Genomic DNA, 12,271 nt, shown 5'->3' with positions numbered 1-12,271 from the left:
TTGCTTCCATTTCATTTAGTTCTTTTTCTGGAATTTTCCCGTTCTTTTATTTGGGACATGGTTCTTTGTTTCCTCATTTTGGCTGCCTTTCTGAGTTCATTTGTATGTATTAGGTAGATCTCTTATGTCTCTCAGTCTTCACCAGGTAAACTTAAGTAGTAGGTGTTCTGTATGGCGTGGCACAATCTTCCTGATCACCTGCACCGCGTGCACCAGGAGTGTCCCTTGTATTGGCTGTGTGTGCCCTTCTGTTGTAGTTGAGCCTTGATTACTTTTGGCATGTCAGTGGGTGGAATTGACTCTCAGGCTGACTGACTGTGAGGACTGGCCATGCCCACAGCATATGAGCTGCTGTGTGGGGGCTGACCCCTCAGAGGAGGATTTGCCCCAGTGGGTTCCTGTGCCTACTGTGACCACCCTTTAGGCGTGCTGCTTATGGGGCTAATTGGGTGGTGCTCTCTGTGGTCTGAAGCCAAACTTTGGGTATGCTGCTTCTGGGGCCTCTTGTGAAGGGCTCTCATGCAGGCTAAGGTCAGCTGCTGCCTGTGACCAGCCCAGGGCTACCTGGCAGGAGCTACAAAGCTATCTAGGCTGGTAGCTGCCTGTGCTGGACCTGGAGGCATATGGGGATAACCAGACTGAGAACCAAGGCTGGCTGTCACCAATATCAGGCCTGGGGCAGCTTAGCAAAAAGCCCAGGACACCCTGAGGCCTGATGCTACCTGCTGGCTGCCCATAACCCTCAGCCACTGAAAGAGCCTCCTGAAATGCATGGGGTGAGGCTTGTTGCACAGGCTTCGAATGTGCCTCCCGCAATGTTGCAAGAGTTGGGCTCAGAGGGTCCCCAGGGTGAGGCTCATTGCCCAGGCTCAGAATGTGCCTCCAGCAATGCTGCAAGAGTTGGGCTAAGCGGGGTCCCAGGGAATCACTGGGGTGGGATAGGTAGTGTTCATGAGGTTAATGCAGATTCAGTTCTGGTGCCAGTGTTGAGCCTGTGAGCACTCAAAATACCCAGAGAACACTGAGGCCAGCTGTCACTTGCCTTGGACCTGCATATCCCTGAGAGTTGTCTAAGAAACGCTGCAGAGTACGCTGGGGCTGGTTGTCCACCAGTGAAAGTACCTCAGGTGGCCACACAAGCCACTGTGGGTTGTTTGCTGCTGAAAAAGCCTCCTGCAGTGTGCAGGGCAGGGCTGGTTGCCCAGATGTCAAAAGTGCCTCAGATGATGTTGCAGGAGTTTGGCAGGGTCAGGTTCCAGGGAGTCACCAGTGGGGTGAGCAGAGTTCATCAGGCCAATGAAGGTTCAGATTTGGCTGTGTAGGAGAAGACGCAACACAGGAAAGATGGCATCCACCTGTAGGCTACACTGAAGGTGGGCTCCATACAGAGATAATGGAGGCTGTCCCTCTAGCCCTCACTCTGAATCCACACAACTCAGTCTTTACCTGTATGTCTTTGGCACCTCTAGAATTGCCACCCATCTGCCAGAGCCCAGGGTGAGTGCCTGTAAGTGCGTGAGTCTGTGTGTGGGCCCTTTAAGAGGGTATCTAGATTTCTAACAGCCTTCCGTCTCACCAGGTCAGTGAGAATCCTTGCTGTTTTTCACAGCCAGATATTGTGGGAACTCCTCTTCTTGGCACTGGATCCCTGGGTTAGGGAACCTGGTGTGGGGCTGAGATCCCTCACTCCTCTAGAGGGATCTCCACTGCTGAGGTGTCCCTCCCGATGTTCAACCACTACCTAAGGATGTGGGGCCAGCCCATTTTGCATCTCTGCCCCTCCTGCCAGTCTCAATGTGGCCTCTTCTTTATATCCTTAGTTATAGGAGTTCTGTTAAGCTGGTCTTCAGATGGTTCTTGGGGTTGATTATACTATAATTTAGTTGTAATTTTTATTTGATCATGGGAGGCGGCAAGCACAGCATTTACCTATTCCACCATCTTGCTCAGAACTAAAAGGATCCATATTGATACGTCATTTCCCAAGATTATTCCAGATTGCTCAGAGTCTGGTTAATAGAATTCAAATAGAAAGCTACCGCTCCATTGGCTCGAAGAGTGAAATGATAAGAGTCAGGACTACCAGCTAACTGGAAATTGAGCAGACAAATCTTGAAAGGATGGGCCACAGAGAGAATCCCCAAATCTGTACACTCCTCAAATCTGTGATTCTCCTAAAGTGTGCATGTACAAGGGAGACTCTGAGTGGTCCAGGAAAAAGCAAGAGCTAGAACCCTGAAAGAAATGAGTTGAGATTTTACCTGTTTCCCACTGTAGGAGAGAGAGTTTAAAGCTAGAGTCCCACAAAGTTATAGGGGCTTAAAACACCACTGAAACCCCAGATTGGTTCTGCCTTATGAGTGCAGACTGTGTTCCAGGACTATGGAATTTACCCAAGAACTAAAGAAAAACTGTTTTTAAAATTCCACTCTAAAAAGCCTTTTATAATTTAAGGTTATAGCCAGTAATGTAACTGCCTGTTAGAAAATAAAGAATAAAGGAGCAAAACCATATGATCATCTAAATAGATAAATAAAAAGCACTTGCCAAAATTTAACAGTCTTTTTAGATTAAAAAAAAAGACTATCAGAAAACTGGGACTAGAAAGGAACTTCCTCAATTGTGATAAAGGACATCTACAAAATGATACAGTTGATATCATACTTACTGGGGAAAGACTAAATTCCTTCTCTAAGATTGGTTATGAGGCAGGGAGCTCTATCCTAGAGGCCTCCAAGCACAGCAAGGTATGAAAAGGAAATAAAAGCCACAAGTAGTAGAACAGAAAAATACAACTGCCTTTATTTAGAGACAACATGATTGCTTACAGAAAAAAATCCTAAGATATCTACAAAAAACCAAACTACTAGAACTAATAAATGAATTTGTTAAGGTCGCAGGATACAAAGTCAATATATGAAACTTTTCTTTTCTAAATAATAGTAAAAACAAATTTCAAAATAAAAACTTAAAAATGCCATTTATAACAGCATGAAAAAGTTTAAAATATTTAGGAATACATTGTCAATAACATGTACAATGTCTTTATATTAAAAATTACATAATATTGCAAATATTGATATTGATGAGAGACATTAAAGATCATCAGTAAATGGAGAGATATACCATGCTTATGGATTTGAAGATGCACACAATTGTTAACATGTCAGTTCTCCTCAAATTGATCTATAGAGTCAATCAAATTTCAATTCAAAATCCAGCAGGCTTATACGGAAACTGGTAAGCTGGCTTTAACATTGACATCAAACTTCAAAATATGGTGGATAGCTAAAATAGCCTTAAATAAATAAACATAAAGAATAAAGTTGGAAACATAAAGTAGTGTGGAGGACTCACACTACTTATCCTTAAGATTTATTATAAAGTAACAGTAACGAAGACGTCATCCATCTTTGCATAAAGATAGATGAATAGATCAACAGAAAGCATAGGCAATCCACAACAGATCCACATGTACAGTCAGTTGAGTTTGACAAAGGTACCAAGTTGATCCAATGGAGAAAGGGGGAGTCTTTTCTACAAATGATGCTAGAACAACTGGGTTACTGTATAGGGAAAGAAATCTCAACCCTTCCACACACAAATATTAATTTAAGAGGGAACAAAGACCTAAACATAACATAGATCTAAACATAAAAGCTAAACCTACAAGCTTCCAAATGAAAACAGAATATTTTTGTGACCTTATGACAGATTTCTTAGAGAGGACACAAAATGTATAAACTATGAAAGAGACTGATAAATTGGACTTGATTTTAAAAAAAGTCACCATTAAGAAAGTGAAAAGGAAAGCCACAGCCTGGGAGAAAGCATTCACAATACATATTTCTCACAAAGGATGCATAGCCAGAAAACATAAAGAACTCTATAAATCAGTCATGAAAAGACAAACCCAGTATCAGAAAACAGGGCAAAAGACTTGAACTGGCACTTGAAAAAAAGAGAGAGACCAATAAGCACATGAGAAAGTGTTTACCATCAGAAAAATGCAAATTAAAACTATGAAATATAATTTTATACTTAATATCTAAAATTAAAGAGATTGACCACACCAAGTGTTGGTGAAGATATGGAGTAATTGAGACTCTTCTACATTGCTGGTGACAGTATAAGAATACAACCATTTTAGAAAACCATTTGAGAGTTTCTTATACAGTTAAATAAACACATATCTACTTTTTTACCCAACAATTCCACTGCTAGGTATTTATCCAAGAGAAATGAAAGTGTATGTCCACAAAAATTTAGGTACAAGGATGTTTATAGAAGCATTTTCATAATAACCAAAACATGGAAAACTCCAAATGTCCATCAAGAGGGGAATGGGTAAACACATTGTTTTACATTGATATAAGGGAATGAATACTCAGCAACAAAAAAGAATAGGATACTGATATAAGAGCTGACAGAAATTATGCTGAGGAAAAGAATCAGACACAAAAGAGAACATACTTTGTAGTTCCATTCATATGAACTTCCAGAATAGACAAAAATAATCTATTGTGAAAAAACAAAACAAAATATTATATTTATTGTCTCAGGCAACAGGGGATTGACTGGGAAAAGATGCAAGGGAACTTTCAGAGTAACGGAAATGTTCTATATGGTGGACTGGGGTACCGGTCACCTCGTTGTAAGCATTTGTCAAAACTCAAACTCCACACTTCTGATCTTCATTTCACTGTATATAAATTTTACCTCACTTTTTTTAAAAATTGGGGAGTGAGAGCTGGGGGTGCTACCAGGGGAAGAGGACCGGAATCCCTTAAAGAATGGAATGACATAAAGAATATAAAGAAAAGAACACAATCCTTACGTTTTCAACACATTCAGGGGCAAATTAAAGGGCTGGCCCAAAAACAAAAATCTGAAGTACAGTTGAATAGATATGAACCAAAAGAGGCAAGAACCAAGTCAGCTAAGATGATGATGAGCAAAATCAAAACTCAACATATTAAACAAAGCACACGATTGCCAGATTTAGCAAATATATATAATCTGGCAACTCAAACCAATGACTATTAAACAACAAAATACCAGCCAGCCTAACTTAAAACAGTGAATTTTTTTAAAGCATCTTTTACAAAGTGCTTTTTTTATAATTTCCATGATAGAAATTCCTACTGAGTATGAACTGAAGATTACACCAGAAGCCACCCCAAACTCATACTTACCTTCAGTGAAACTCCCCGTTAGGGTTATTACTACAAACACTTTCCCTTCTGGCTCCAGATCCACCTAGAAAGAGAGAAAAAACTGTATGTTACATTCTCACTTTAAAATACTTTTTATGGGCCTTAAATAATTCTTCACAGAGAGGCCTAAATGCTCAAGTCACAGCCATAAATCAGATCTAAGTCTTTTCATGAAACTACTAGTAGAGGGACAAGAATCAGGTGATAACGCACGAAACCGTAATGGTTGAAAAGCAAACCGAAAAGAAACAATTCTTTCAGTGTTTCCCTTCTCTTGAATTGTGTTATCTTCCATTTTGGCCCTTCATGATATCAAGAAGAACCCATAAACTTGGTCATTGTTTTTGAGATGTCCCTATCTTACACACACCGTTTATAAGAGCAGCATTTTATTAAACCACATGATAAGTATATGGAATGGAAAGGTAATGGCAATATATGAGGTAATATATATAACAAATGTGACATGGTCAACTGCAAACCTTTATTTTTTAGGAAGTAAAACATATGAAGAGAGGAATGCTGTTTCTGTCTATGCCATTTCCACCTCATCTCCAGGAAGCACTAGGGAAGGCAGCTGCATTCACTACTATTCACAGGAGTATCAACATTCTTTCAAGTTCTTATCGATGAGCTGAGATATCAAGATGTACATTCTGCAAATGAGGCAACCTGATTTGGTCCCATCCTTGGCACGTGCGCCAGCACCCAAGGACCTTCACACAGCATGTCCCCAGGATGGGGTGGCACCCTCCACATCTGCTCTGATCATACTAGCCCCAGTAGGCAGGCTCGGCCCTTTTCATGCTGTTGCTAACCTTGAACTACAGGTGAACACTTCTAAGTAAGCCTTGGATTTTGAGGTTCTTTTGGACCCAAATACATGAATTTACAATTGTCCTTAAATAAAATCTTGTCAGGGTCAGCCCATTTCTGCCTTTGGCCTTTCATCTAAGAGAGAGAGGTCCAGAGAAGCTGAGTATAGATATGGATGGCCATTTTTGGTAGAATATTAAATTTAAATAAGCTGCTCAATTACATGACATGGTGGAAAGAGCCCCTAACTAGCCTGGGACATAGATTCCGACCTGACTGCCACAGCTGGCTCTGGGGAAGGCCTCTAACCACCCCAACTTTCACTGTTGTCATCTGCAAGTCCATGATGTCATTATTCAGCATTTCTGATATGGCTTCCATTGGATGACCTCAAAGAGCATTAGCAGTACTATTTACTGTCCCTACAGGTGACAAAGACCGGCGGGGAAAAACGCACTGAACCTACCCGAGCTCACCACCACATATTTTTTAATACCACATCCTGATCGTATACTTTAAAAAAAAAAAGTTGCCTGTTTTGTACTGACTCAGAAAGCTTTATCTATACAGCGCCCATTCTTATTAACTCTCTCTCGCTCTGCATAAAATCTGCTGTCAATATGGTTTCCACACTGTAAATCACCCCAGTGTACAAATCAGCTACTTGCATCACAACTACAGCTAACTTAACTATACCCCCGTAACTATCTTAATACCACTTGTGAACTTTTATAGAACAGTTCTGAAAATAGAGCCCTCTGGAGAGATGACTAAACAGGATGTCAGTCTCTAATTGTCTTACTCTCTGCCTTGACTTGTTTCAAGTCAAAAATACGTTATTTTTAAAAGCCGCTCCTTCACCTTCAAGATAAAGGCCTGGCAGAACCATACACATTCAACTGCACAACATAAACTTCTGCTGGCACAGAAGGAGCTGCTGCCAGCCTCCAGACAGACAGAATGCCCGCACCTCTGCGATCCGCCAGCCCACAGCCAGCCCTTAAACTCCTTCCTACAACACCGCTGTGAGGGCCTGCAAAGAAGGCCACCCCACCCCCAACAGGTCAGGGGCTGCTCTGACAGACTGCAGGAGATTCCACCCCTTAGCATCAGGAGCTCTCACAAGTAGAACAGGTTAGCTTCCATATTTTCGACCCATGCTATCATTGCAGAGGAAAAGCCAGACGCAAATGCCATCTTCAAGCCTAGCCCATCTAAGACCTTTGATCTTAGGACAGGGTTTTTACAAACTGCAGGTTGAGACTCATTAGTGGGACATGAAAACAATGGAGTGGGTTGCATACAACAGGAATTTTTAAGTAGAATAAAATGGAACAAAAACATGAACACGCCAAGTAGTAAAAAAAAAAAAAAAAAGTACTACGTCATGAAACTTCTGTTTGCAGTTTTGTATGCAAGTCTAAGGGTATGCTGGGTTTTAATGTAAAAATGTATTCTTTACTGTCGCAGAGAAATAGCACATTAGCTTTGAGAACTACCACTCCCTCACATGTAGTCCAAATGGTTCAGCTGGGATTCTACCACTAGCTCCTAATTGGACATGTGACCCAGGCCTTGCCATTCAGAGCATTGAATTCCTCCAGACACGACGACTGGCCTGAAGCTGACACACACCCTATATCTGGCCATCTGAGTAATTGCTACTCACCACCCTCTGTAAGTGGTTCGGGTTTGGGCACAAAATCCAAGTAGGTCCGATTAGGAATCCTGGATCTACGAAGAAGAGACAAGACCTCACTTCCACACACCTTATCATGGCACAGAGCCCTGTATGCTGTGTCCCCACCATCCAAACTCATACAGCCTGTATCTCAGCCTCTTTTAATAACTTGTGAACTCTCCAGGGAGGCATGTTATTTCATTTAATCCAAGAGATCAACCAAACACATTATGGGTCGGGAAGCATACTGGGGAATGTAGTCAAAATTGTGCACACATTACCTGTCTGAGGCTTATTGCCTAGCGATTTGGGGTATGTAATCTTTCTGGCTAGAAAATCCTTTCCTCTCTTATTTACCTGTCAAACTCTCATTTGTCCATCAAGACTCAACTTAAAACTCACCCTTACAGGGAGACCTTCCCAGACCTCTTTGAGACAATTGGGCAACTCCACACGATTATGGGGACCACCGCTGGAACCACATCATGCTTTAGTCATCAGGCCCTGTCCCTTAGGACCCTGCCTTATACATAAGAGGATTGGGAACGGTTTGATGAATGAATGAGGAGATGAATTAACAAACATGGATATCCCAAGTAGCTTCATACAGGACATGGTTTCTCCTCCTCTACACAATCAGTTTCCTCCCAATATGTCCTAATTTCTCCAAACCCCCATTAAAAAGTGAACATCAGACTGAAGGTGTAACCTGACCCTCACAGGGGAGAGCAAGATTATCACCAACCTTGACCTTGACAGTGTCCTTTATTGATGCGGCTACAGACCTACATGAGCACTTTGAGAAGCCTTGGTGGCCCAGCTTGAGTTTGCCATCAACTAAAACCTCTGCATCTTTTCTATATGCTGTAAGCCTCTGCTTCCCACATCCTGTGTGGTCATAAGACCCCAAATCCTACGAGCTTTGTATTTTTTCTATAGAACTTCAGCTTGTTGTTCTAGGCCCCAAGGTTCACTCGATCCCAAATCCAGTTGGTTCATTCACTTCTCACCTTTGTAACTTCCAATAGCAGGGTCGAGGTTAGCTGTACCATCACCTAAAGCTTACATTGTTAATGGGACTGTCAAATCGTACTATCTCTTTGGAAACAGTTTGACATTTTCTTAAAAAATTATATAAACACCTCCCATTTGATCCAGCCATTCCCTTCCTAGGTACTTACCCCAAAATAGAAAAGCATAGTCCATACAAAGATATTTACACAACTGCTCACAGGACCTTTTTAAAAATGTGGTATAGCCATACAATGGAATAGAAAATGGAATAAAAGAATGTACTATTGATACATGCAACAACATGGAATACTGAATGAAAAATACCAAACAAAAAAATAATACAGTTTTGTCTAGAAAAGGCAAACTAATCTGTAGTGGAAGAAATCACATTAGTGGTTACCTAGGGACAGAGGTGAGAAAAATAAGACAAATAGGGAAGGATTAAAAAGGGTCATGAGAGTATCAAGGCAATTAAATGGAGAAAGAATACTCTTTTTAACAAATGGTGCTAGGACAACTGGATAACCCCATGCAAAACATGAAGGTGGGCCCGAACCTCATACCATATGTAAACAAGAACTCAAAATATCATAGACATAAATGGAAGAACAAATAGTATAAAACTCTTAGAAGAAAACATACGAGTAAATTTTCACGACCTTGGGTTAGGTGATAGTTTCTTAGATATGACATCAAAAGCACAAGTGACAAAAAAAAATTGGACATCAAATTAAAAACTTTTGTGGTATAAAAAAACAAACAAACAAACAAACATAAATACCTATACCTCACTGCCCAAATACCCCTTCCAAAGTTCCACTCTCATCAGCTTTCCCGATCAAGCCTCCAGTGGCTTCCCAGTGCCTTCAGAATAAACTTTTACTCTGCTTCACCTGGCTTTCTGGGCCACCAGGGTTCCCCTTTTACTGCCTCCCCACTAATTTACCCAAACTTCTTTTTCAAATGTCCATTCTTTAAACCTGCTGTTCTAATCAGGCCCATCTCTTCACTATCACAGAGACACCAACTTGCTCATGCTGTCGTCTCGGCTTGGAAAGCCATTCTTTCTTCACTTCACCTTCCCATTCATTCAAATCTTAACTGAATTACTCCAAGGTTGGGATCACTACCAAGTGTTCAGGATCCCTGAGCAGCAACCTGGGACTGCAAGTAGGATGGGTAACCACCTGCACCAGGCGAAGATGATGCAGCTACAGGAGCTCAATGAAGGAACTTCTGCTGGGAAAATCTTGACATGCACATTGATCCCTCTAGTCTCAAAATTCCTATCTCAATTATTATCTTAATATTTACCTATGTTGTTGAACAATTAGATAAAATTTCATACTCGTATACTGAAAATTTCATATATCTCACCACTTGGAATAAGTTTGTAAGCCCCATTTCAGTGGGATCTGAGATTTCTATATTCCCCAAAGGGCCTCATGGAGTTCCTTGAACCAAGTAAATACTAAACATGTATCTGTTGATTTGGTCTAATGATCTGAATTGGAAGGTCATTGGATTACCTCAATTTCATCACCTACAAATAGGAATAATACTATTTGGTCCCTCAATAAATACTATGTGCCAGCACTTTACACAATATAAAAGCATGCCACCATGGCCCGAGGCATACAGGAGTATATGGACTACACAGTTTAGGAATCATACTCCGTTCACCTGATGTGCCCAACAGATCTCCAGCACCCCCTCCTCCCCAAATATACCTACTTAGCCAATGTTTGCTTTCCCTTGGCATTACTTCGCAGAAGCTGGGCAACTCATTTATATCCCTGACTGAGTTTCCTTGTCCACAAATTGAAAGGGTGGCCTAAAAACCTTTCTGGCTCTGATGTTGCATGATTCTAAACAGTCTTGGATAAAAGTCTGCATGCAGGACTCGACGGAAACACTCATTTAATTAACTGGTAATAATTCACAACCATTTCCCTTCACAAAAAGCATTAGAATTGATCATGGACAGGAAACTTCTGGCTATTTAATATTCATTTCAGCCTGAGAAAAGCAGTGGGATCTAGTATATTAAAAGAAAAACACCAATTCTTTATTTGGGCAAAGGTAGAAGGCTCACCTAGACTCCATGGGACGTCAGCCAGACATCTGTGATATTCAGACCACATCACAGCTGTGATGAGGAGGTGGCTTGACTCTATAACATTTCTAAGTCTTACTCTAGGGATAATTAATAAAAGAACCTAAGACACGATAAAGCATTTCATGATTCTCTTCAGCTGAAACCATCAGGTTTAAAAGCGAGAGTTCAAATTCCTAGACAAAAGCCATTCTCGTGGATTGTACCAATACCAGCAAGGAAGCATGTGGCTGTTCTTGAATAAGAGAGGCAATAGCCACTATGCCTTGAGCTCATCAATGTGCAGGAGGCCTGCTCGGGCCTGGCCTACATTATTTCTTACTTTTACCACCTGCAAGGTAAGGATCACCACCACCACTACACAGACAGGAAAATGGAAGCTTAGTGAGGTTATGGAATTGACTGAGGTCACCCAGCAGTGAAGGCCGAGCTACGAACCAGACCCAGGGAAGATCCCTCAAGGCCGCTGTGACTGCATCTGCCTGTGGGTTACTGCAGGTTTGCCTGCTCCACCGGAAGCCAGCCTGCCTGGCATGTTGGGTCATCACATCACCCGTCTCTCCTGGGAACGCAAGCAAGACTCATGCCATCAGCACCTAAGGGTGCTCCCTGACAAATGCCAGCCCTTAATGTTCCAGCCTCCACTCCTCCCTACCAAGGCCAGTGAGCACCAGCCCAATGGTGTCACCTGATGACTCTCAGCAGGGGCACGTGGCAGGAGCTGTTAGGCCTGGCAAGTCTGTGCTGAGGTGGGTGAAATGCCGTGTGCTCCTTAGGTCTCATTAGTCAGCTGCCTGGGGGACCCGAGTCAGTGTCATGTGCTGCAGACACACAACACATCCCCTTGCTGTGGGAAGGAATTTAAAGGAAGAGGGGGTAAAGGAGGCAAATCTTACATTCCTGGCGATTTTTTATGTGAAGTTCTATGACATCAGACAAGCTTTATGTGTTAAAAGCACTCTAAGAAGTGCCACAGATAAAAACCTATCAGAAAAAGATGATCAGGCAAAAACTGAACAGCAAAGTGAGGCTTATCAAATCTGACTGAAGTTTAAAGTGAAGGCAAACACTCTCATTAGTTTAGTGATTAAATAGTCATCTTGCTAAGTTTGGACCCTATGTGTGGTCAGAGAAAGAGAAGGGGGAAGAGCCCCAGGCGCTGACCACAGCTCTGCTGGCAGGTCATCTGGCTTTGCACCTAGAAAATGAGGGAGGACTAAGTCTTTAAGTCTTTTTCATATCTAATATTCCATAATTCCAAGGCAAAAACAGTTTCTGAACACCACAGGACAAATAAGGATATCTGAAGACTACTAAAGAGTGTCTTTAAAATGCTTACAATAATTCTTCCCTACTCCCAGCTAAATACACCTACAAAAACCACTATAAATTTAAATTTAGAATTATTTCAACTCAGAGCCCATTACC

The 12,271-nt window shown here is 41.7% G+C and overlaps 1 protein-coding gene across 1 annotated transcript in view; it reads right to left on the bottom strand.

Annotated features, from left to right (window-relative positions):
- Positions 1-12,271, bottom strand: part of PRKCH (protein kinase C eta) — a 214,941-nt gene that overhangs the window by 147,737 nt on the left and 54,933 nt on the right. The window contains exon 2 of the mRNA XM_019750783.3: positions 5,196-5,259. Within this exon, the coding sequence (XP_019606342.1) occupies positions 5,196-5,259 (64 nt within the window). The remainder of the gene's footprint in view (positions 1-5,195; positions 5,260-12,271) is intronic.

This window comes from Rhinolophus sinicus, chromosome 3 (genome assembly GCF_057876585.1).
Source record: "Rhinolophus sinicus isolate RSI-liver-muscle chromosome 3, RSI-T2T, whole genome shotgun sequence".
NCBI classification, from domain to species: domain Eukaryota; kingdom Metazoa; phylum Chordata; class Mammalia; order Chiroptera; family Rhinolophidae; genus Rhinolophus; species Rhinolophus sinicus.
The sequence above is the reverse complement of the archived record's forward strand: the minus strand, read 5'-3'. Positions and strand labels throughout refer to the sequence as shown.